This window comes from Coenobita brevimanus, chromosome 44 (genome assembly GCF_032717465.1).
Source record: "Coenobita brevimanus isolate Jiangsu-jjx chromosome 44, ASM3271746v2, whole genome shotgun sequence".
NCBI classification, from domain to species: domain Eukaryota; kingdom Metazoa; phylum Arthropoda; class Malacostraca; order Decapoda; family Coenobitidae; genus Coenobita; species Coenobita brevimanus.
This window is the reverse complement of record NC_136997.1, coordinates 10,230,022-10,257,486: the sequence shown is the minus strand read 5'-3', so window position 1 is coordinate 10,257,486 and position 27,465 is coordinate 10,230,022. Positions and strand designations below refer to the sequence as shown.

Genomic DNA, 27,465 nt, shown 5'->3' with positions numbered 1-27,465 from the left:
ACTTATACTTGCATTACTTTCATCCTCTACGTTCAACAATTCATTAAAGTGTTCTCTCCACCTGCTCACTTTTTTCTCCCTTCTCAACTAGTAATCTGCCATTTTAATCTTTCACTTCCCTACTAACTTCATTGCCACCCTGTCTGACTCTGTTTACCTCTTTCCAGAACATTTTCTTACATTCTCTCCACTTGACACTCAAATTCCTTCCAAATTCCTCATCCACTCTCTTCTTACTCACTCTTACTAATCTTTTCACCTCTATCTTCCGTTCTACGTATAACTCTTTTTTCTGTCTCTCAACTTCTTTCACGCCCCAATTTCTCATCCATTCAATGTATGCTTTCTTCTTTTGTGCCACAGCCTGTCTCACCTCTTCATTCCAGGATGCTGTTTCTTGCATCTCCTTTTCATCTTATCTTCACCCCACACACTACCTCACGTGCTGCACATATTTCTTCTATGAGCATCTTGCACACACCGTCCACGTCCCCCATCTGCTCCAATTCATATTTATGCAACCATTCCTCCACTTCTCTTTTATATTCTGCCTTATTCTCATCCTCTTGTAACCTTCACACTCTCCTTGCATCTACTCCATCTTCCCGTCCTTTCCTTCTTCTCTTTCTCCATTATACTTGGGCCTTGATTCTGACCAACACCAAGTGGTGGTCCGAAAGTCCACTTCCCCAGCCTCTATATGCTCTTGCATCCATTACACATCTTCACATCCTTTCATGCACACACACATAATCAGTCATTGCCTTCCTTTCATTCAGTTCACCATCCACCCTTCTCATCACTCGCCATGTATACCTGTGGATCATTTTGTGCCTGAAGACGGTATTGGTTAACACTAACTCCCTCCTGGAACAAATGTCTACTAAACACTGCCATTCTCATCTATTTCAGCAGGCACATCCCACTCACCAACTACTCCATTCTCCTTTACATTCCCTACTTTACCATTCATATCACAAATCAAAACCACTCTCTCATTCCTTTCAAACTTTTCCATGCACTCTTCCACATTTGTCCAGAACTCTTCTCTCACTCTGCTTGCACTATCTTGCATTGGCACATACACGCACACAATCACCCACATTTGTAGTCCAACTTTTAGTCTTACCCGCAAAATCATTGACCCAACTGATCCATAGTCTCTTATATTCTCCTTCCATCTGTTACAACTATACACACTCCTTCTTTTGCCCTCTAATTCTCACCTACTCCTGCACATATACCCCATCCATACTCCCATTCTCTCACACTCTCACACTCTGACCTCTCCATTTAGTTTCAGTTAATCCACATACATCCAGTTTCGCATCCTAAAGCAACTGGACAATGTCTGTCTCCTTCACCTCATCATTTGCACCCCTTACATTCCACGTCGCCAACCGTAACATATCCCGTGTTCGGTCCTTTGTCATAATCTTTTGGTCAGTCCTGGTCCGAGGTTTCTTGTTCGTATTTTTAGTTAGTTGTTTTCCTGGGAGGGGCACTAACCCTCTGCCAACCCATTTGCTGTCAGGTATGGAACACGTATTGGTTGGTTATAAGGTTACCACCCAGCATTGTAAATGGTTTCCTGGTTTCCAGGAAATCATTTGGCTTGCCACTCGATGTAGAGCTACCCTATAAAAAAGGGTACCACTATACTAAGTGATGGGCGCCCCCACCTACCACCATATATATATATATATATATATATATATATATATATATATATATATATATCATTTGGCTAAGATGCGAATGAATGTGTTTGAATGGATGAGTAAATGGAGAGTGAGTCGTCCTGTCTCGGCTACCTCCCTTTCCTTGGGGGAAGCAGCCTAGGTATATAGATAGATAGATAGATATATATATATATATATCCCTTTTCTATATCCATTACCAGAGAGCACCACCAGGTACGGAGCTAAGCCAACTGAAGGACCAAATGGTGGCTCACAAAGATATGCCTCGCGCTGCTGCAGAATTCGGAGATGGCAAACTTGCTATCTTTGCTGACGAATTTGGTGTCCGTATGACCATGCAGGAGCAGTTTGAGAGGGTAAGAAGAGGAAGATTGGGAATTATAAGTAATCTTGAATATATTTTCGTAGTTCCAGTCTGTCCCCAGAACATGACCACCGATTCATGACTTTGGCTGGATTAGTTTGCGTTGGATTGGGCTGAGCTAAAACTGCCATCTATCCTGGCAATTTTCCTAGTATTTATGGTATATCTGAGGAAGTTACAAGAAAGATAAGGCTTCCATATTTTCTTTGTACCAATGATACCTAGAGCAAGACCCACAATTGTCATTTTGCAGTCAGGCTCGCAATTGTCCTGCTTAATTTCAACTTAGGCCTGGTTGAGTTGGGCTATGCTGGGGTAGGATTGGGTAAATTATGGTAGGGTAGATTGGAGTAGATAAGTTCTGCTATAATGACTTTCTTACAACTACAGCTGACAGGAATAAATTTAACTCTTCCTCTACCCTTTGCAGACACAGCGTTGCCAGTTCTACATTATCTCCCAGTCCTTCTTTGGTAGCTTGACTGTCAGCTTTTCGTTTCCCAAGGGATCACCGTTAAAACCAAGAGTGGATGTTATGTAAGTTAAAAATGACGCAATGGGGAGGGGGGGACTTGGAAAAGCCGAAACCCTTGGTTTTAGCTATGGTATTTTTTTGACTGCAACAATCATAAAGAAATCCCTAATGAGGAGTACCAGTGCATGTTAGAAATTTCTATCTGTATGACTCTGACCCTACTAATAATGGCTAACAGTATATGGCTGAACATAACACAGATAATGAAGGGTGTGTATGTTATGCCATGCCTGTGATATTTTCCTGTTCATGAACCGGCCGGGATCTGCTTCCTTAATAAGTTGGGCAGTCTGACAGCCCCGCTCACGACCAAAATGTGCGGCAGATCAGACCTAACCCACTTCATGCTCTAGACTATGTATCTGTCTTTCTATCTATCTGTCTATTTATCTACATCCGTCTGTCTATCTATCTATCCATCTATCTATCTGTCTGTCTATCTATCTATCTTCATCTATCGATCTATCTATCAATATATATCTATATGTATATATCTATCTATATCTATATCTATCTATCTATCTATCCATGTAGATAAATAGATATATACATAAATATATACCGTATACAAATAGTGTATATATATATATATATATATATATATATATATATATATATATATATATATATATATATATATATATACACACAGACACAGACACACACACACACAAAGACAGACGGACAGACAGACAGAAGGACAGACAGACAGAGACAGACAGACAGACAGACAGAGACAGAGACAGACAGAGAGAAGGGTGTGTGTGTGTGTGTGTAATATAATAGTGTATATATATACAGTAATCCCTCTAATATCCGGACGCCCAATAACCGAACATCCCCACTAACCGAACCTTATCGTCCTGGGATCAAACATTCCCAAAATGGTCCGAAAATCCAAAAAAATTGGAAAAAAAATCGATTTTTTGCCGTCCGTAATTTGAACTTGCCGCGCGCCGCGTGAGAGCATTGTTTTGGTTCGTCATTCCTCCGACGTCCGATAGAGCGCCGCTGCATCCTCCCCACTTCCCGCCTGTCTCTCACCGCGACTGGACCTGCGCTCTTCGTAATGGCTGCCCACGTGCTCGCTTTTGTGGTGGTGCCGTACTTGCTGCAAGGCCTCCTGCTGCTCTCTGCCCTACTCTTAGTGTGTGTGATGATGGCCCGCCTCCTGAGAAAAGGAAGAGAGTGGTGTTGACTCTGGAGAAGAAACGGGAGATATTGGAGAAGGTTGATGCGGGTTGGTCTTCCTCTCGCATTCTCCGCGAGTTCAACCTGGCCCGGTCGACTTTGTTTGATATCAAGCGTTCCCGAGACAAGCTCATGCAGTACACGGCTGACTTCTCGTCGAGAAGCAAACGCAACGTGGAGAGGAAGGTTATGTTTACTCCCAAGTATGCAGAGATCGACCGCTCCACGTTGATTTGGTATCGACAGCAACGTGCAGCTGGTGTGATGGTACGTGGAACGGAGCTGAAGGCTGCTGCTGAGAAGTTTGCAAGGCTTCACGACGCCCTAGACTTCAAGGCATCCGAGGGTTGGCTCTTCGCGTTCAAGTTGCGACATGGCCTTACTAACCGCAAAGCACATGGCGAAGCATTGGACGCTAACGAGGATGGAGTGGACGAGTTTCGGCACAAGGTGAAAGGCTTGATCGACAGGGAGGGCCTCACTCTCGGTCAAGTCTATAACGCTGACGAAACTGGCCTATTCTATCGCCCGGTGCCAACGAACACTCTCGCCGATGAGACGGAGAAGCGTGTACCTGGCCGCAAGCTTTCTAAGGAACGGATATCTGCTTTGTGTTGTGCCAATGCTAACGGCATGCACCGGCTTAAGCCCGTTATTGTTGGCCGTGCAAAGCAGCCTCGGTGCCTTCGTGGGGTGATGGATGTCCTTCCTGTCGTATGGTACCATTCTTTGAAAGCATGGTTCACAGCTGTGATTTTCAAAGACTGGTTTCACCATCACTTCGTCAAGGAGGTCATACATTACCAGACGCAGACACTGGGAATTCCTCGCGACCAGGTAAAGGCCTCTCCTTCTCCTCGACAATGCACCTGCCCACCCGTGCGACAAGGACTTGGTTGCTGAGAATGGCGTATTAGGTGCATGTTTCTGCCACCTAATACGACTGCTCTCATTCAACCAATGGACCAAGGAGTGATCGTGGCAACAAAGCGCCTGTACCGTCGGAAGTTCCTGGACGAGGTGATGGTGGTTCTCGAGACGAGGACGAGCGCAGGGAAGGACGTGACACTCGAGGCAAGCGGACTTTGGAAAACCTTCGCCGCTACAACATCAAGTCTGCGCTGTACAACTGGGCTGGTGCATGGAAGGAAGTCCCTGTGAAAACTCTTGAAAATGGTTGGTCTCGTCTGCTTCTCGGAACAGATGTGGAGTACGATTTCCTAGGGTTTGACGTGGATGACTTCCATGCACGGCTATGCGCACGGCGACGATGTTGATGTGGACGATGTTCGTGAGTGGTTGGACGACGACGAGGGCGATCCTGGGTATCAGACGTTGTCTGATATCGAGATCGCGTCTTCGGTTGCTGGTGTCAGTCCCGAACTTGAAGATTCCGACGACGAAGGCGATGATGATGCAGACTCCGCCCAGCAGGACACTACTCCAGCCATCCCCAAGCTGAGCGCACTCCGGGAACATCTAGAGTTCGTCCTAGACTACCTGGAACACCCGGACTGCGACAGGGAGATGGGGCCCTTGGGACTCGTGGAGGAAGTGCGTGCTTTCCGGCAGCGCATCATCAATCGCCAGAATCGTCGGTCCTTGCGTCCAGTCAATGATTGACAGTTTTTCAGGCCCGTGACCCCCGCTGTGCCAAGCCCTGGTTCCACTCCCGTTGCCTCCCCAAGACAGGCCCTCATGCTCCGAGCCACAGCCCAGCACATCAGCTACAGTGGAGTCACCGCTCGACGTGAGTTTGCGGCTGTCTTCAGAGTCTTCTGTAGTCGGTACGCCATCACCACTACCCACCGATGCACCCCTTGGACGCCTGCCAGTGATACTCTCGGGCTCTGACAGTGAATAAACAGCAAGAACTTCTCCACTAGACCACACGGGAATTTTGAGTGTTGTGCAGTGAAAAAAACGGTGTGTTGTGTTAAGGTTTTCAAGTTGGGAGAAAAGACTAAGTAGAAAAGAAATTTAACGTAACTAACCTTCTTTGTTTTGGCTTTGGAAACTTAAAAAACTTGGGAAAAGTTAATGTGCAACACTTAAATTTAATGGAACATTATTTGGACTAAAGTGAACACTGTGAAAAGAACGGACTTCTGTGTGTTAGTGACTAAGTTCAGTGCAAGACTTCAGGAAGAGTGTAGTGCAAGTGCTTCAGGAAATCGTTCTTACTGTCAGAGTCCGAGAGGAGGCGGTTATTCATCGAGGTGGCCAGGGACTTGCTGTAAGTAGCCAAAATGTTTCATGTTGTACTATTTTCCATACTATATTTACCAGAATGTTTCATATTGTATTTTTTCCCATACTATACTTACCAGAAAGTGTCATACTGTACTTCTTTCCATACTAAACTTACCTCATGCATGTGCAGTAGGAATGTGTTTTCAGAGTTCGGTTAGGTTCGGTTAGGTTAGGTTCGGTTAGAGTCCATAAGTACCAGAATGTTTATTAATGTATGAACATACTTCTAAACCCACATTTTATGTGTCTATTGCATTTATTTCAGTCATTTATGTGCCTTATTGGTGTGATTTGGGTGTTAAATAGGTGCTATGCATGTCTGGAGGGAGTTGTATAGGTGTTTCTCTGTGTTAGGGTCCGTAAGTACAAGTCCATAAGCTGGGGCCCAATATCCGGACAAAACCAATATCCGAACCTACCGATGGCTCTATTGATCCGGATATTGGAGTGATTACTGTATATATATATATATATATATATATATATATATATATATATATACAGTATATAGATAGATAGATAGATAGATAGATAGATGTTGATCTATCAACATCTATCTATCTATCTGTCTGTATATATATATATATATATGTTCGTTTTATTCACATTAGCAAGCAACTTTTCATTATGTCTCTATGTTTACCAAAAGCATTTTATCTAGTTTTTTTTTTTTTTTCGTTTTCATGATTTTTCGTTAGATACGGTGTTTTCCCAAGGGTAAATGTACTCCTCAACATCAAGAATTTCTTCTGAATTCTCTACTCTCTGGCTTAGGCTTTCCTGTCATTCTCTAATTAAATATATCCATGCTGTTTACTTATCTCCTAGTTCTACAGACTATAAAAAATTCTTTGACTATCTTACTTCTATGTTGGGACACATTCTATCCATTTCTCCTTTCTCTGAAATCTCCATTCTAGGAGATTTCAATGTTCACCATCACCTTTGGCTCTCCTCTCCTTTCACTGATCCACCTGGTGAACAAGCCTACACCTTTTCTATCCTTAATGACCTAGAGCAGCTTGTACAGCACCCTACTCGTATCCCTGACCACCTTGGAGAGAGCTCCAACTTACTTGACCTCTTCCTTACAACTAATCCTTCTGCTTACACTGTTAATCTTCCTCTCCATTGGGCTCCTTTGATTACAACCTTATTACCTTGACCTGTCCAATCGCTCCGGTATGGCTTATGAACCCTCCAAAGAAACGTCAACTGTGGCACTTTGGGGCCGCAGGTTGGGAGGTGCTTAGGCAGTAATTCTTTGATTTTCCCTGGAATGATTATTGCTTCCATGGCCGGGAGCCAAATGAATGTGCTTTGCGCATTACAGAGGTCATTCTCTCGGGCGTGGAAGCGTACATTCCCTTCTCATATCCTCTGACTAATGCAAGAAAGCCTTGGTTTAATCACGCTTGTTCTAATGCTGTCCGCAACAAGGAGAGGTCTCATAAAAGGTACCAGAACCAACCCACCGCTGAATCACATCTTGTTTATTTTTCTACCCGAATTCGTACTAAGTCTGTTCTTCACTCTGCTAAAAATAATTTCATCCGTACTAAATGCTCTCAACTCTCCAACTCAAATTCTTCCCACTTCTTCTGGCACCTTGCCAAAAACCTTTCTAATAACTTTACCTCATCATCCTTCCCTCTTTTCAACTCTGATGGCTCTGTAGCTATTTCTTCTACTGATAAAGAAGATCTCTTTGCTCAGACTTTCTCCTCAAATTCCACCTTAGATGATTCTGGTGCTGTTCCTCCAGTACTTCCTCCCTCTGACTTCCTCATGGCTGACATTAAAATTTCTTCAGCTGATGTATTTTCTGCCATCACTAGCCTTAATACTAACAAGGTGTCCTCAATAACTGTGATTCTGTGCATACACCCTGATAGGCAAACTCTTTTGCCCTTGTCTGTCAACTTGTACCTTTCCTTCTTGCTGGAAGTTTGCTCTCATTCAGGCAGTCACAAAGAAGGGTGACCTTTCCCAACCCTCTAACTATCGTCCAATTGCTTTAACTCATGGCGTCCAGTCGATGTTCTCTAACGTCCACACATTTTGTCACTGCCAATCCCCTCAACGTACATAAATGCAAATCAATTGCAAGGTCCCTAATTTGCACAATTTTCAATTTTCACGAGTGATTTTTGGTATGTATACACGTGACACCTTCCTCTACAAGATGCCAGGCAGGGACAATGCCTTACCCAGCATGACCTCCTCCCCCTCCCTGCACACCATTGTCTCAGCAATTCACCTGTTATCAGTGACCTGGCCAGTAAAGCCATGTCATGCCACAGTACAAAATTCAGGGCCAGAGTGATTCTCCAATCAATGACAATGTGGAGGACAAACTTTACATAGCATTAGAAGAAGAAACAGTCAGAAATGATGATCAGGTAATGTGGCAAAAAAAGGTCAGGTATGGTGATGAGTTAATGAGTGAAACAATGCTTATAATGCCTATATTACTGCTTGCAAACCAATATACTCTCGTACTACGTATAAATTCTTACCAAGTAAATAAATAAATACCATTTATGAGTTTTGTGAAATAGTTATCCTCCCATAGAACTCATTTTCTTTGGTGCCAGCCTGTTAGAAAACCCAGTAATGTAAGGAAGTACTCCTACCTGTATCGAGTATTTTAAACATCAGGTGAACGATTTCTCTATGAATTTTCGATGTTTCTCACCAAAAGCGGAGGTTTAAGCCAAAAAAAATTTTTTCCAAAAATGGTCAGGATTGGGGGGAGTCAGTGGTGGAAAAGTGGTCGGGATGGGGCGGGTTAACATCCTGTGGCTCAAAAGTTCTTGAGTCAATTCTTAACCAAAAAAATTTAAAGCATCTTTCCTATCACAACCTTCTTTCTGATCGTCAGTATGGGTTCAGCCAGGGACGCTCCTCCACTAGCAATCTTCTCACCTATCATTCAGACTCCAGGTCATCTTCCTTTCGGGACTTTGGTGAAAGCTTTGCCATCGCACTTGACATCTCAAAGGGCTTTGATCGAGTCTGACATAAATTTTTAATATCCAAACTGCCCTCTTACGGTTTCCATCCATCTATCTGTGCTATCATCTCTAGCTTCCTTTCTGGTCGTTCTATGGCCGCTGTTGTAGACGACTTTTGTTCTTCTCCTACATCTATCAACAGTGGTGTTCCTCAGGGCTCTGTCCTATCACCAACTCTCTTCCTTTTATTTATCAATGACCTTCTAAGCTGTACATCTAACCCTATCCACTCATACGCTGATGATTCCACCCTTCACCTTTCCCTCTGGTTCCCGCAACATCCATCTCAACAGTTACTTCAACAAACAGGGGATGAGGCTATGGCTCACGTAATGTCTGACTTGGCTCGTATCTCTGACTGGGGCAAAAATAAATCTTTTTGTCTTTAATGCATCAGAAACTCAGTTTTTACACCCATCAACCTGACACAGTCTTCCACAGGAGTACCCACTAATGTTTAATAATATCCAGCTCAATCCTGCATCATCCTTGAACATGGTTGTGTTTTCATTCACTCGGGACTTATCTTGGAAAGATCAAATTGCATCTCTTGTAAAATCTGCTTCCAAGAGTTTGGTTGTGCTAAGCCGACTCCATACCTTCTTTACCCCTGCACACTTTTTGACTTTATACACGAGTTTTATTCGCCCTCGTGTAGAGTACAACTATCATGTGTGGGGAGGCTCCCCACGTACAGCTACTCAATAGGGTGGAGTCAAAGGCTTTTTGTCTTATTGACTCTCCTCCTCTTACTGGCTCCCTTCAATCTCTGTTTCTTTGCCGCACTGTTGCATCTTTATCTCTTTTCTGTTGCTGCTTCAATGGTCACTGCTCCTCTGAACTGTCTGTTTGCATGTCTCTACCTCTACGGCGGGTGCGTAGCACCTGTCTAGCAAAAAAACTCTCATCCTTTTTTGTTCTACTTTCTAATGCAAGAGTTAATTGTTACTCCCAGTCCTTCATTTATGCAACAGGTCAACTCTGGAACTCTCCCTCTGTCTGTATTTCCTACTTCCTATGATCTCCAGTCTTTCAAACGCAGTGTGTCCAGGCATCTCGAAATGAATGGATCTTGAATTTGGCTCTCTTTTGTATTGTTTTTGTTTTTTTCTTGGAAGGAATGGTTTGCGGGCTCTTGGTCTCTGGTTCCTTCTTTCTTGCATAAAAATAAAACAGCTGGCTTCCACTCTGACCCATCTGCACTGGAAGTCCAGTGACCCCAAACGTTGCTCTCGCTCAGTCAACCACGAACACCGGTCGTGTCTGCCACCCCCAGGGGAGATCTTTGCCCTCGCCCGTGGTCTTGGTCTCCTCTACCCTTTCAGGATCTGCCAGGCATGGACGATTGAGGGTTTCCTCCACGTCTCCTGCCCTCCAGTCACATGCCACTGTACTGATCCCGCCGTCTGCACCGCCAGTGCAGTGCACAACTGCTACTGGGCTCCACATTCTCCAATGGAATGTCTTTGGTGCAAGGATTAAATGTGCCCTATTAGAGGCGATTGCCCACCAAGACCGGGTTGATATATTCCTCCTTCAGAAGACACACATCCCAGGTAACCACTCCCTCCATCTCAGAGGATTCACTTCATTCCTCCTACCCTATGTTCATGGCGGCCCTTGTGGTTGTGCCATGCTTGTGAGGAGCCATATTCTCTCTTAGGTCATCCAGTCACCCCCATCCTGTGGTGAGTGGGTCGAAATACACAGGGTGACCATTACCCTTCCTGTCCACACCCTCAGTGTGTTCAACATTTACCTCCCTCATTCAGAGGACCTCGACCTGACAGAGCTTTTAACTCTTGGATCTGCCCAGCCGTCCCTTATTGGTGGGGATTTTAACGCTCACCACCCATGCCTCGGGTCCCCTAGGGCCAGAAATCCAGCTGGTCGATGTGTTGCCAAACTCATGGAGGGTATAACAGACATCTCACTCCTCAATGATGCCCAAGCCCCCACTAATCTGCAGGGGAGTAAACTGGACCTTACTTTTGTTTCCTTTGTTCTGGCACCCCTTGCTCAGTGGATGATCAACCCTACCCATGTCTCTGACCACCTTGCCATCCTCTGCTCCATCAACATAGCCCTGCTGCCCAGGCATGTGGGTCCTCCAGTGAGGTGCAATACTAAACGAGCCGATTGGGAACTTTTCTTGCCCACCCTCAAACGTTCCCTGAGCTCCTTTACTCCTTCCAATGACATTGATGAGCATGACAGTCAACTGTCTGCAGCCTTCTGGGTTGCTGCTAAAGTTGCCATCCCAAAGAGCACCACCATGAAGATGTACCACAGGGACCAATGGTTCTACTGTGACTGGGTTCGGGAGCTCAACTGCCACCTGGACAGAGCTTGAAAGTCATACAGGGCCCATCGCACACCCGTTTATCTATGTTATCCCCAGGCAGTGATCCGATATGCCATTACGGCAAAAGCCTGGACCAAAGAGGACACGTGGCTTGATTGGCGCCAGTCTCTTAGCACCAACACGAATCTGGGGCAACTCTGGAATGCTTGAGGGCTGTCTCCCGTTCCCCCCCGACTCATCCCTCTTCTCATCCAGACACCCATAGTGAAGCGGAGAGGTTAGCTGCAGTCTTTGCCCCGTGAACCTCTCCTGTCCAGCTCCCAGACAACACACGCCTTCGGCAGGAAGCCCTGCATGACCATGTGGCTATCAGTGTTGCTGTGTAACAAAGCTCTGCTGACACTGATCGGCCCTTCACCTTGAATGAATTTGAACATGCCCTTAAAACCATCACTGACACTGCCCTGGGGTTGGACAGAATCACCGACTCCATGCTGGCCCATACAGGTCTGGCTGCCAGTGGGGCCTTCCTCACATTATTAAATCACCCATGGGAGCTGGGTACACTTCCTACTCATTGGAAGTTGGCGGCCAACCAACCCAACCCAAAACCTAACATCCCTGATTCATACAGGCCGATCTCTCTTCTCAGCTGCCTCTGCAAGACAGCTGAGAGGATGGTCCTTCGCCGATTACTGTGGTGCATTCCCTCTCCCCATAGCCATCTCTTTGCCTTCTCCAGGGGTAAGGGGACAGCAGAATGCCTTGCCACCTTTTTCTCCGCAATACAAAAAGTTAAAGGGTTAGCTGTTTTCACCGACCTGGAAAAACCCTTTGGACTCGCCTACCTGGAGATTATTCTGATTGCCCTCGCTTGCAAGGGTGTACACGGTTAAATCCTCTGCTGGCTCACAAATTTTTTTGATGATTGTGAGGATGTGGTCTGCTTCCAGGGCCATGTCTCTTCTGCCCACAGACATCTCCATGGCACACCCCAGGGCAGTGTTTAGTCTGGCCCTTTTTAACGCCCTCATCGAGTGCCTTTTATGCACTGACCTTGGGCCGGGAGTGCACCTTCTATGTTATGCTGATGATATGGCCCTTGTTGTTCATCGTCGCCCATTTCATGTTAATGCCCAAAGAGCCTAGTCTCGCCTCCATCATGGCTGTATTGAAATTGACCTTATGAGTATAAAATACATATACAGCATTCTTGTCTTTATAATAATTCATGAAACATATATCCTTGTTAGTAAAATATATAAAACAAGCATTCTTGTGTGTGTGTGTGTGTGTGTGTGTGTGTGTGTGTGTGTGTGTGTGTGTGTGTGTATATATAATATATATATATATATATATATATATATATATATATATATATATATATATATATATATATATATATATATATATATATATATATATATATATAATACAAACGCTCTTGTGCCAGCCAAAAAAGGATTAGCATATACTAGAAACATACCGGTATTTGTTTCCAAAAATATGCAAACAAATCAACATTGTTTTGTTTAGAGATGTACCATAATACATACTTGTTGAGAGAAACACCTTGTGAGAAGCCTTTTATAAATGACGTTTCGGTTTCGCTCCTATAAAGCTTCTTCACATCGAGTGGCTCGATCACTCGATGTGAAGAAGCTCTGTAGGAGCGAAACGTCATCAGTGCAATGCTTCTCCTCACAAGGTGTTTCTCTCATCAACTTGTCGGCTACTCATGCCTTGCACCCTAATATATACTTAATACATGAGCATCTGTCCAACCACTCCCGACCAGAAAATTTCATAAAACACAAGCACTGCAAAAGATCCATGTTCAAAATAAAAAGGTATGAAATATGCAGAACTAATAAGACAAGGCACAGTTCCTTAAAAATGCACTCTACAGTGATTCTGCTGTAGTAATCATTTCAAGTAATCGATTATAGGAAAATAATCGATTAATGCATTTTTGTTATATGTAATCGAAGTAATCGATTACAAATAATCGATTACGCCCATCCCTACTACCTAGGAGTATCGTTCTAATCTCAGCTTTCCTTTCAGACCAAAGTCGATTACCTCAGGATGATGATTAAACCGAGACTGAGTGCACTCCTAACCCTAGCAGGGAAGGGTAAGGGTGCATCCTACAGAGTCCTTTGTCTGTTCTATATCCAAGCCATATGCTTCCTCTTGGACTACTGTACCCCTGTTCTCCCAGCCCTATGTGCCCCACTGATTGATAAGCTCGAGGTAGGTCAAAACAAGGCATTCCATATCATGACTGGTTCCCCTATAATGACTTGCCTCTGCAATCTTCGTCTTGAGTGCAATGTAGAATCCCTGTACCACCACATTCAGGTGAGGGTTGCTGGGCTTGCTGCCAAACTGGCACATACCATATCCCCCCTCCCACTTCTGCCATGCATCATGGCTGCTACCAATCTTCGCCTTGACCTACTTACTTCCTACCCCCACTTATCGCCCCCCCTCCACCTTGGTCCTCGCCTCCATTTACGTTCATTTTCCGTCATTCCTCTGATGAAGCTCGAACACCTATTCATCAGCTATGCCAGGAGGGACTGTAACGTATAGCTTCCCTCTCCACGCCTGCCACTGTCTCTTACTTCACCGATGGTTCCGTTGCCCCACCTATGGCTGGAGCAGCCTTCATCTGTGGGGATAGGGCACACGGCATCAGGGTGGCTGACAGAACCTTGCCCCTGCAGAATGAGCTCATTGCCATAACTGAAATGCTTAAGGATGCTCATGCTACTCCGTCAGCCGCCTCCATCGTCATCCACACTGACTCCTTTTCAGCTGTCCACACTCTTCGCCAGCCTCATCACTCTGACAATACAAGACTTATCTCTGCCATCCTCAGCTCTGCATATGCAATTGTTGATGCAGGGGGATCCATCGCCATCGACTGGGTTCCCAGCCATGTTGGTATCCTCAGGAATAAGAAGGCAGACAACACCCCAGGGTACGCTCTCGAATAGATATCTTTATCCTAACCAGTTTCTCCAAGCTGAGACGGGCTATCCATGCCCAGTCTCCTCTTCTCAGCCGGGATGATCATGTCTCCTATGTCCTCCAAGGCTCTCCTTCCGCTACATGGTTTGCCATGGCCACCCAGTACGTGGCTCTTCCATCCACATGTTCCCTCAGCAACATCATACTTACTCATATACACCATCTCCAACTGAGTTATAAATGCTATCATGAAATCCTCATTCCTACTTATGATTCTACCTATGAATGAGAGATTTATAATGCAGATACGCCATTCCCTCTGCTACGCTCTCTCCTCCACTGCCCTACCATGGCGCGCCTCCAGGTTGCCATCCCCTACCCTAATCCAGATGTGCCTCGGACCTCTCTGCTGCCAGTCCCTACCAAGCACTGCATAATACTGCGGTCTGTGTGGTTGCTGCTGCCTCCTTGAATGTCATCATCGAAGTTGTGCAACGTGCACCTCCGCCCACTTAAGTTACCATGACACCACTGGAGTGGAACCGTACTTCTCTGGCTGGGCCAAACAAGGGCCCGGTTCCATCTACAGGGGGGAAATATCATCACTGAATCAGTCATCAACAGAACCATCAGATTCAGCCTGAAGATGGATCATTCTAAAGCGTTGCTGCCCTTTGAGGAACTCCTGAGGAAACTCGAAGATGATCACCGAAAATTGTATGGCAAATAGAATTCGTACATAAAAGTATCAATTAAGGAATGTACCGAAGCTTTCAACCTCGTATGTCTCCAGAAAAAATATATGTATATATATATATATATATATATATATATATATATATATATATATATATATATATACAGTAGTACGCTGGTGTACACCAAGGTTGAACTTTGACAGTACTCTTTGCCCTTGACCTTTGATTGGTTATTCTCAAAGTCGAATCCATTCACACAGCTTACCATGAGCCCATCCTCCAAGTTTGGTCTAAATCGGCAAAAATCTGCTGAAAAAGTTTCAAAAACAACAGATTAATCCTTTGGCTGAAACGTCAACCCTTTCACCATATTTGCTCCTAAGAAGATCAAGAACTTATTAGCTGTTTTGTTTACAGTGACACACACGTCTTGAGACTTGACCCTGCCCTGAGACCTTCACCGCACTCTGGTATAAAAATGAAATCCCTGAATTCTTGCCTTACCTTCAACATTTCCACCTGGTTAGGTCTAAAGCAGTCAAAACTGTTAAGTTGTTCTTGCCATTTGATCTTGAACATTTACATATTACTCTGGAAGACAGTAAAGCAGCATCTTTGCTCAGTTTCAATCCTTTTCACGAATTCTGGTGTAAAAAATCTATATAAAGTTGCCTGGGAAAAATTTTATACCACCTCTCAATCCTTTTCTTACGTGCATACTGCTCGGTCCCTTATTTAAATGACCGGTCAGTGACCAAGTAACTTGTTGAGATACTTCTCAGGGTCTAAAATATTTTGGATCCCTTTATTAACAAATGCTCTTTCCGCCTCTGAATTATGTAGGCTATATTTTAGCAGTATTTTTTTTTTTTTAATAACAGAACAGAGGAAGGAAAAACTAACGAAATAAAGAAATAATCCATACACCAGATTACTGGTGTCCTCTGTTCATAAAATATCTGCAACAGTTAGACTTGAACAGCTGTAGGTTGAAGTTTGAAGGGAAACAACTCTGGGGAAGCGAGTTCCAAAGAGATGCAATACGGGGAATGAAAGAATTCTGATAGGCAGAAGTTTTGCAATAAGGCTGAGTGACATTCCAGTCATGAGCGCTACCAGATGCCCGTGTAGCACAAGGAACGGCATGGAGAAGTGGCACCTTGGACGCAACTTCGTCTGAGCATTTGCCATAAAAATATCTGTAAAATAATGCAAGGGAGGCAACATTCCTTCTTACTTGTAGGGGAGGTAGTTTATTTGTAATGGCAGGGTTGTTAATAATTCCAACAGCCTTGTTCTGTATTTTGTCTAATGATTTTAATGCAGCCTCTCCACATCCATTCCACAACAATATTCAAGCTGAGAGCACACGTGACTTTTATAAATTACAGCTAACTGCTCGTCAGTGAAGAAGTTACGGACTCTGTACATTAGTCCAAGTCTCTTTGAGGGGGTTTTAGCAAGTGATCTAACATGAGAGGTCCAGCTGAGGACACTGTAAAGTAAGACGCCGAGAATTTCAATACTTTTGGAGATGGGAATATTAGTAGCACTGAAAGTAATACACGAATCTAGCAATATCTGTCTATTAGTAAATTGTATATATTTAGTTTTACTAGCATTAAATGAGACAAGGTTGTTTTGTCCCCATTCACTGATTGTAGATAGATCTTGATTTATGGAGATGGCTGTACTGAGTTGAGAGGTAGAGATATTAGACTTTGTAAATGGGTGTCTGAGTGTGAATGAACTATGTAGTGTTGAGTCATCTGCATATGAGTGGATGGGATTGTGGGTAACAGATAAGAGATCATTAATATGAACCAGGAACAGGGTTGGTGCCAGAACTGATCCCTGCTGCATGCCGGCATTAATTGAGTGGAAATTGAAATATACATCTTCTACTTTTACTCTTATTTTCCTGTCACTGAGATATGAGGAAATCAAAGGAACAAAAGACGTTTCAGTCCATAGTAAGGGAGTTTGGACAGCAGGGAACGGTACCATACTCTATCGAAATCATTAGAAATATCAAGGGCAACTGCATGAGTTTCTCCGTGTAGGTCGATTGATTGATGGATGGTATGAGTTAGGAGATTAAGTATGTCAATGGTGGATCTTTCGTGGCAAAAACTATATTGTCTATCACTAATTGAGTTGTTGGATTCAAGATGTTTAACAATGTGCTTATTAATCAAAGTTTCAAATACCTTACCAAGAGAAGATGTGACTGCTATTGGTCTGTAATCAGAGGGGTCAGAGGAACTTCCTTTCTTCGGAATTGGGTGGATATTGGTTTCTTTCCATGAATTTGGGAATGAAGAAGTAATTATGGATAGTCTGAATAATTTAACAAGAACAGAGGCAAGTTCAGGGGAACACTTTTTCAAAACAATTGGCGGTATTCCATCTGGGCCTGGAGCTATGTTTGTAGGTAAATTGTCTAGGATGGAATTTACATGTCTTGTCGGTATCTTAAGTGGAACAATTTTGGGAGAGTCAAGTTCTAGTACTGGATCGTTCTGGCTGGCATCGTCTATGGTAGAATTTTTTGGCAAATGTACTGGCAAAAATACTGCTTTCGCACGTGGGTCATTTGTAATGTTGCCATCTGAAGATTTTAGTGAGGGAATGGATGATGAGTTGTTAAAGTTATTATTGAAATAATTAAGAGTTGGCCAAAATATTCTATTGTCATTAGGGTTGTTAAGTAGTTTTGGTGCTTGCTTTTGAAGAAAGTTAAATTTAGTGAGATTTATTCCAAATTTTGCATAATTTCTCGCAAGTTTAAATTGAGAGTGATTCATATGTTTTTTTATTTTAAGTAAGAGTTATATACTAATGACTTTTGGGCTGTTGCTCTGACACAGTTGCCATCAAACCATTTTGGAGAGTTCGATCTTTTAGTGAACTGTTGACTTGGTATGAATAAATCCATACCATCTAGTATTAAGTCACAAATGTGGGACTGGGTAGAATTGGCATCACTAGAGAAGAAAAACTGCCATGGAATGTCAGCAAGATAATTTCTAAATCCATCCCAGTCTGCCCTATCAAAGTGCCATCGGGTCATCCTGACAGGTTAAGAACGGGGAGGTGTGGAGGGGTTAACTAAAGAGTCTTTGGTGAGACTGTGGTCAGAGGATCCAAGTGAAGACAACACCTCTATCCTGTATTGATCTGGATTATTTGTCAAGAATAAATCCAAAAGATGGGCATTATGGTCAGGATTATCAGGTATTCTGGTTGGTTGCTTTACCAGCTGGGTGAGATTAAACGATTCTGCAAACAGCTCACACTCTAGACTAGCGTCATCAGTCCTGGCAGAATGCAATAATCATTCATCATTATGTATGTTACAATCACCCAGATTGGTAATTTCGGTGTTAAGGGCAAGGTTAAGGTTACTCAACTGTGTGGGTATGGACTCAAATACACTGGGTTCCGAAGAAGCATTGGGGAAGCCATAGAGTACACAGATGTATTTGGTAATATTTTGACAGTTTAGTTTATACAGCGAGTAATCAAAATTGGATGAAGTGAAGTTTATACTTGTGTCAACTGCATATTGGGATTTGATATAAGAACAGGTGCCGCCCTTGTTAGGGAAGTTTGTGAGGAGATGGTAACCGAGAAAACAAAATGGAGATATATCAGTTGAGGGTGAGATTTGTGGTTCTATGAGGAAAAGGGCCAGAGGGGATATGGACTGAAGGAAAAAATGAACTGAGTTTAAATTCGCACTAATGCCGCGGATGTTGGTGAAGAGTAAGGCCGCACTTTCACTTCTCTGCTGACGAGCATCACTGGAAATTGCAAGAGTCGCTGCCGGCACAGTCGCTTGATGGCGACCGGGAGGACCCTATGCCGGCAGCCCTACCCTGCCGGTGGTGGCAATCCGAGGTACCACCTAATTTGATAGTAACATTGCAGCGGCCATTGCTAAAGAGAGTGAATAGAAGGTGTGATATGTTATGCACGTGTAGTGTGGTGTAGACAGTTGAAGGTAGAGGTATTGTGAGAGCATGCTGGCCTACTCTCCATGTAAGTGAATGCACTGAAAATGTTCAGCAATGGGAGATGGTCTGGATCAAGTCCTGAGGGCTGGTGGAACGGAAGCTCCAGCTCTCCCAATCACCAGCTTGCCATCCACCTCGGGAGTACTGTCCTGTTTGACTGGTGCTACAGTCTACTCCTTACTAAGAATATGACTTTGTAGGTGAACCTAAGATTCCGAAGGCTTGAATGTTATATTAAGAACTGTATGACCAATGTTATTGATAGTTCTCCCGTGTTCTTGTTTGTTTTCATTGTTCTGGATTTTATGCATGCTTACGACATAAGGATTTACCCCAGGGTAGTACAACGGACATTTCCAAATCTCTTTTTCTGTAACCCTTGATTTTCGAGTTGGTTAGAATGCTGGCCCCTGGAGAAGACTGAGACTTTGCAAAGTACTGTAGATTTAATGACCCATGCAAGCGTTAGCATAAACCAAACCAGTCAAATCCTTCTTCCAAAACGCAGATTGACGCGATTGAAGGAGTTTGGGATAGTAGATCACCTCTTCTACATGGCCGTGGCGAATGCAGATTTTTGCAGCAAGGCGGATTCGAGCGATGGACCGTCCCTCAGGCCCCTCTCCCTGGGCGACTTCTACGGCGTGATCTCCATTTATTTTACCTGTAAGTTTCTAGGTTTGTATTACTTTAGCCCGCGAGTTTGAATTTCATATTGTGAGGTTCATTGTGAATTTGGATATTTATCTGCCTACCTATCTAGCTACCTGTCTATTTGCCTGTCTGTCTAAAAGTTTGAATGGTTCTATTGATTTGGAATGTCGGTTTAAATCATTGTGGTTTTAGTCAAATATCCCCACCCCCATTTTTGGTATATGAGCTTCAGTACTGATATTCTTTGGCTTCTGATTGTGAATATTCACACTTCATATGCCCTGATGTTGTTTCGAAAATTCTTTTTCTGTCCGTGAATTTAAGTAGTGAATAGCGCTTAGAGGAAGCTGAAGAAAGGGAAGCAGTCAGGTCTCATTTTTATAAACCTTCTTGATCTTAAGTTTAGCATAAGGTCGTTTGTTTATACTTTTATCTTCACTGAGACCCCCGCAAAGAACCTCGGAACCAACGTAGAGTTAATACTGAAATAAATAATGAAATCAAACAATACACCTTTGATCATAATTAACTGGCTTAGAAATTTATCAATCGTAAAAACTTAACAGACTTTATGGACAAGACACCGATGCTGATGAAGTATAATTATGCAAAAATTTATTGTGGTGGTGGTGCTAGAGAGGGACACTTTCTCATTAGTGACTCTGATATAAGCACGCTGTATTGGCTGCAGGAGTAACTTAGAGTCCAACGAGATTACGTTTTAGAATAACTTGGGGTGACAACGCCAGCATTGTGGTGGTAAGGGTTTATAGAAATGTTTATGGAAAAAGACTGGACGACTGAAGCTGTGTAACTGGAGTTAAAGACAACTGTGACTATCCCAGTGTGTGAGCAGTAGATCTCCCAACGGTCAAATTCTTGGCCATATATTACCCTTTATATTCCTCTTTACCCATCATTGAAATGGAGACTGGATGTATATACGACTGTTGTGTGTAGCATTTTAGGGGAAGACTGTGACTTGATAATAACAGATTCCCCCGGTGACCCCCAAGCAGATGATATGCAGTAATCCTAAACCTCTTCCACGGGATGTGAGTGACTCTCATCGGTAAAATTTATCGGTAAAATTTATCAGCTCATGAAAATTCCCTCATCTCATAACAGACTACTAACAACAGTGTAGATTTGGAGTTTCTTCTTGTGCATTAAATCACGGAACTGCAAACCCAACCCTGCAGTATGTATGCCAATTTCATTGAAATCCATTTGGTCACAGTCCCCTATTTCTGATCGTATTTATTCTTGGGAAGGGGTTACTGCTTCATGAATTCTTTCAGAGTCATGGTCCCCATCTTCTCTCTCATGTTTTGTGATATCAAAGACATACCAGCCCTCCTTTCACTATTTATGAGAATTTTTTATTGACTGAGGGGGGACTGACTCCCCACCCACCAAAAAAATCATTGTTAGAAAACTGTATTGAGTTGGAGACCTTCGGAGTAACAGCACGAACTCACCTAGGGGTTTTGTTCAAAATGTTTCCCCTATTTTTTTATTATTTCCCCAGGGGGAGTGGGGGCTGACCCGCCCAAGAATTATTAGGGGGTCACGATCTTCAAACATTGCATTTCAGATGAGATTTAGTGGAACAACAAGTACTAAGATATCAACGACATATCAGCCCTCTTTCCATTGTTTTGTACCCTTTATACGTTTTGGAGGGGGGTGACCCCCCCTGAAAATAATGGTGGAAAATTATATAGTGCAAGACATTACCATGGACCCAGACGAACTGACCCGAGAAGTTCCAGTGAAATCAATGTACCCACTTCCCTATATTTCTGACAGTTTTTAATTTTGAGGGGGGGATCTTCCCTATATTTCTGACAGTTTTTAATTTTGAGGGGGGGATCATCCCCCCGAGTATCATTGGAGGGTCAAAGTCCCTATATATAGCATTACTGATGAGGGTCCATTATACAACGTGTACTAAGTTATGAAAGTCATATTTGCCCTCCTTTCACTATTTCTGATTATTATTTAGTCAGTGATGGGGTTTGCCCCCCAAAAAACCATGATTGGAAGATTTATGTAGTGGAAGCCCCTCCCAGTAACCCTGCGAACTCACCTGGGAAGTTTAATTTAAATCCATCAAAAAGCTTAAGAGGAATTATATTACACACACACACACACACACACACACACACACACACACACACACACACACACACACACGCACACACACACACACACACACACACACATATGCACGCACGCACACACACATATGCACGCACGCACGCATACACACACACACACACACACACACACACACACACACACACACACACACACACACACGCACACGCAGAATCTCGCGCAACTGTGTAGGACACGTTGCAGCAAAGGATGCCATGCTACTTCTCAGGATTGATATTAAAATGTCAATATTAGTCTTACTTTGGCCATTTGCTGAATAGGATGTTCTGTGTTGGTGGATTAACTTTGTTGACATTACGCTACAAGCCAGAGAGAAGCTCGAGAGCTGGAGGATAAGGAATGGAATGATAGGATCAGATCAGAAAGTTAAGACTGGTATTAGAAAGGTCAGAAAGTAAGCTGGTGCGAGGGCAGTAATGTCGTCGAACAAGAGAGTAGTCCCAACTGTGAGACTGGGACAATATGAGTTAACTTTTACCTGGTCGTGGTGTAGTGGTATGCTGCCTGGCTCTCACCTGAGAGTCCCGGGTTTGATTCCCGGCATATTGGTATTATATCAGATGATTTTTCCTGTGTACAGTACAGGATTCTCTCTTCAGAGTAGTCCCAAGTTGTGTATAAAAGGGAGCTTGAAGAAATTCTGTCCCCAGTATAGCTTGTAACAAATGGATTCACAAAACATGTAGTATGTTAGAGGTAGACTGCTGTATGTGAGAAGTTTTCATTGTGCAATATCCAGGGGTATCTGGGTTGAGAACGATAGCATGGGACGTGTCGCCCAGGGAGACAACCACTTGGAGGACATGCTGAGTAGAGGATGAGGAACACAAGCTATTTCCATTGCTAGATGGAGTAGTGGATGGAAGAAGTTTGGGAATTGCTACCTTTCCTGTCTGTCAAGGGACTCTCCATTCTTATGAAGAATACTATCTATGTCATATAAATTATGATAAATATAATGTTGCATGTCAGTTAGGCCTGGCATGTTAAATAATACATTCAGAGTGCAATACACAGAAAAAAGAATGTTGAGATGGATGAGTAGGGTCTCACAGAATGGCAGGACAATGAACAGTTGCAGCGAGAGAGATTTGGCACATGTGTCATAAAATGACTAAATGTCATAAAAGACTTTGTATTTACTTGTAGAGAAGATATACAGTATATATTATGAGACTTGTGGACGAGCGGTTTTATATCTTGGAGTAGCTTCCCGTTTGTCATGTAGTGACAGGAGAGGTAAAGAATAGTATGGGACTATTTTTATTTGTCTTGGAAATATTAACAAGTCTCTCTCTCAAAGTTACCAAGCCCTTCTCACTGCGACCTGCCTCTTGTATGGCTTGTCTCCTTCTGAGCTCTCCTTCCTAAATTCTGGTGTAGCAGGGGTGTGTCACGTGTGTTCCATGTGAGTGGAAAATTCTAGCAGCCTGTGTGTGAGTATGTGTGTATGTGTGTGTATGGTCACTAGGTCTTTGTTCACAGTTGGACTGCTGACAACTAACTGCATCATCTCCTCACTGGCCACTGTCGTCAGCTTTTCCTCAGTGTAACTTGCAAGCTCATTTCCTTTTCCCAAGCTCGCATAGGACTGTCTATCTATCTGTTTATCTATCTATCTATTATGATTTGTAATGGAACACACATGAAATAGGAGAGAAGTGATGCAAAGCAATAAGTGGGGGGTTGTGAGTGGGACTATTTGAGGAGGGCCACATATGTGAATGTGTAGGGAAGAGTGGCCAAATTCATACTAAGCAAGATGTGTGGGGAGATCCTGTGTGGATGCCTGGCTAAGGAAGAGTGGGTAAACAGCTTAAGACCGCGGCACATGGAGAGCTGCCTTCACTTGAAGAAACCTGTACACTGGCATGGTCAATGGTATTGAAGCGTAAATATAGCATAGGAAAACGTTTGGTGGCATTTTATAACCCTCTTACTTATAGAATCCTGTAATATACAGTATGTACCATGGTCTACCACGTATTAATAGTGTGTTTAATATCTGTGCAGGCGTGATGCTGTCAGCTGTTGTGTTTGTGGCAGAGGTGGTATCAGGATGCTTGCGTCAAAGGCACTAGCTGACCTTCGCATCTCCCTTGGCTTCAGAAACTTCTTCACCTTTTCCTTGGCAATTCATTGTGTATATGAGAGTTGTCCCAACCATGAAAACGCTATTGCTGGCAATATGAACTCTCAGACTTGCGTGACGCACTCTCTGCTGAACATATTCATATGGTAGTAGCTGGAATAGAAAACAGTGTGGATCATGAGATGATTTCTAAAAATAGCAGAAAAAAATCATAGAATGAAATTCGTCCACGTATTAAAAATACGTGTAATTATATAAACATATTGAGCATTTTTCTTGTCTTATTGCTGTCCTCATAAACTGAATGGCCAGAATTTCTAGTTTAAAATCTTCCGGCCTAAGAGTGCCAGGGCTCGAATTCCAATGCGTGAAGCTGGCGCCACTTGACTCAGGTATTCAGCCACCATTTGGGGGATGGTAGGTAATTTAAGTAACCAAGGAAATTTCTATATGAGGTAAAACTGGTATCCTGGGTGAAATGGCCTTGTATCCCACGACAGGGGGTGAATAACTCTGTAATTATACGTAATTGTCAAATGGTTCAACTTATCGTCTGAAACCGGGGTTGGCCTACCTTCTCGCCCTCTGACTTGTACTACTTCGACTGTGTGTTTCGAACAAAGTCTTCAGAGCCAAGGCAGTATTTGCGTCAGCTTTCTTGTACCTTTTCCTTACGTACTTTTTTTGTCCACCATACCTTACTGTTCCCGTGTATATCTATTCTTTATCACTGACAAATACACATCAGTGCCATACAAGAAAATAATGGCACACCGAGTGTAAAAATATAAACTGGTAAGGAAGTGATGCTGGAGATCCTCCTAAACCGCCAGGAATACGGCACAGCATCAACCGGGTGGAAGATAAAGGCAGTGGCGTAACCAGAGCCAGAAGGGTGGTCCGTGTGGCACTGGCCTCCCCTGTAATATGCCATTTACTTCATGGTCGTTACTCAAAAGTTTTTGGGAGAAGTACACAGATTCTCCCTCATAAAGCCAATCACTGTACCACAAACAGGTAAAAGATGCCTCACATTGTCGCATATATGTAATGATGATACCCCTCCGCTGTGAGGGTTAGTCGCTTGGCACCTAGACAAGTAGAAACATTTAATCTTAAAAAACACACCCAGTGGAGTCAGTGCGACAACAGAAGTTTCTTTTACCATACTGACTAAATTTCCAGATGTCCTCTGGAAGAGTTATAAACTTCTACTTCCCTATCTGCCAGGAGATTCTCTTTTCTGTTCAGGCCAGCAGGAGGTGGCGGGGTTTACAATAATATGACAAGGTGATTTTTTTTTTTTTTTACTTGGTTGTGGTACAGTGCTAGGCTGCCTGACTCCTCTGACGGTCTCGTGTTTGATCTCCAGCACAGTAAGGTTAGAACATTAGGCTAGTCACTACAGTATAATCCAGCCAGGAACATAAAATTCTAATCAGATAAAATGTAATTTGAATTACTTTAACCCTTCGTTAGTCCTGTGGGATGTTACAACACCCGAATAAAAAAGTACATGTAGTGTTACTAACATGTAACACATATTCATACTGCCGCTTCAGCATTTCTCTCCAATCACTAATGAAAAGATTAAATGCCTTGTAGGTGGCGTTTATTAATTTATAATAATAAAATACAATACATTATAATATCAGTAAAAAAAAAATAACAATGGACACATATCTCATTTATCAGGTAAACACGCACAGGAAAATACAATTTGTGATTTTTTAAATCAGTATAATGATAAACAATATGCAAAAACAAGATAAAAAAAAAAAACAATCAAAATCACAATATGATCTAAATGGTTAGTTTGATGGGATGACTGGACACCCCGAGGGGGGGGGGAGTGAAATGCCCCTCACTCTCACTACAGCACAGGCAGGACTAAACCAATCCACATGCTCCCTCCCCTCACTGAATCAGGAGATTGCTGGGACGAAGAGAAATATTTGAATTACCGGCTAGAAAATATGAGCTTTAAAAAAAAATTGGGGTGTCAAAACACCCCACCTGACTAACGATGGGTTAAAGGAAGCCAGTGGTGCAGTGTTAGCATATTGATAAAGTCCACATTAGTAACAAAAAAGTGATATTAAGATAACTCTATAATTAAAGCAGAGTGGATTTCTTGGAGCTGTGTAAAATTGTCCATTGCAAACTGAAATAAATTATGTAGTTGTTTGTAAGTGACAACGCGTTAGTCGAAATATTATTAAAAGTTCTTGTATCCTTTGATTATATTGAACAAATTATCTAAAAATAAACAGTAATGCAGAAGTAGATTATTCTCCGAGCAAGGACTTGAGTATAAAAAGCACAATAAGTCGCCATGAGAGGGGAGTTAAAAAATCTTTGTTCCAAAGAGAAAATAAAGTCCTTGGGCTACTTCCATTGCTGATCTCTTCGCAGCCCTTATTTTGACACACGACACGATGGCATACGAGAGTTCTTGGGGCCTCTTTATCATCAAGTTGAATGGTAGAGAGGGACATGTTTCTACTGTGTCGACGATATAGCTGGGTAGTTTTCCTGTTCGGTTACACACACACACACACACATATATATATATATATATATATATATATATATATATATATATATACAGTACATATATATTAGGGTTATGACAAAAAATTATTTTCCCTAATTTTAAAAACCCTGCTATGCTGGATGGTGAACTTTAATGTATAAATCACAAATATGATGCTGGTTTTGCATTTGCTTTAAAAAAGGCTCCCCACACAAGCATTTTCCATTGGGTTAAATTTGCGCATTTTTTACAATTTGTGTTGTTCACTCAAGATCGATATATTTCTACTATATTTGTGTTTGCAGGGTACCTAGTATTTATTGAGACGGCAGTCCTATGGCATACATCAAGTCTAGTGATTTTGTCGTGAAGAAAGCGCAGAAATGGGGTGCAGACCTGCCAAAGTCAGATTATACGAAGCGGCGTAATCTATTCAGGATAGGAAGTTTGACTACGTCAGAGTGCCTTCAAAATGTGAAATATTGGGAAGGTACCATGTGTTATTAGAAGAGGATAAACTGAAGAAAAACAGGATCCAGCAGATATATGGCGAACTAATCCAGTTATGAGAAAAGTTTAGTTTTCCTGCACTGAGTCAACAAGTGATTAAAGCACTGCTGAAGAAACTGATCAGTGAATATGAAAGCTACCAAGGAAGACCAAAAGAAGTGTTTGAAAACGAGTTGACAAATCTTTTTCACATAACCAAAGTTGATGGGGAGTGGCACTGCCGGGAAGATGGGGAACTGTATCATAAACAAGTTACTACTAGTGGAAAAGTCGATACACTACACATAAACTTGCAGTATTATCCACAATCCATCCATCAAAGAGGTGAAAACAGTGTGAAACAAGTGATACTCCAATAACACAGCAAGTTGGTACATCATATGAGATTGAAACTGAAGATCTATCTATCTGTCTATCTATTGCCA

At 42.8% G+C, this 27,465-nt stretch overlaps 1 protein-coding gene across 1 annotated transcript in view; it reads left to right on the top strand.

Moving 5' to 3' along the window:
• Window positions 1–23,983, top strand: part of LOC145397971 (glutamate receptor ionotropic, kainate 2-like) — a 129,492-nt gene extending 105,509 nt beyond the window's left edge. The window contains exons 8-11 of the mRNA XM_080270946.1: window positions 1,904–2,059; window positions 2,498–2,604; window positions 19,573–19,730; window positions 23,916–23,983. Coding sequence (XP_080127072.1) covers window positions 1,904–2,059; window positions 2,498–2,604; window positions 19,573–19,730; window positions 23,916–23,983 — 489 coding nt within the window. The remainder of the gene's footprint in view (window positions 1–1,903; window positions 2,060–2,497; window positions 2,605–19,572; window positions 19,731–23,915) is intronic.
• The last annotated feature ends 3,482 nt before the right edge of the window (window positions 23,984–27,465 follow it).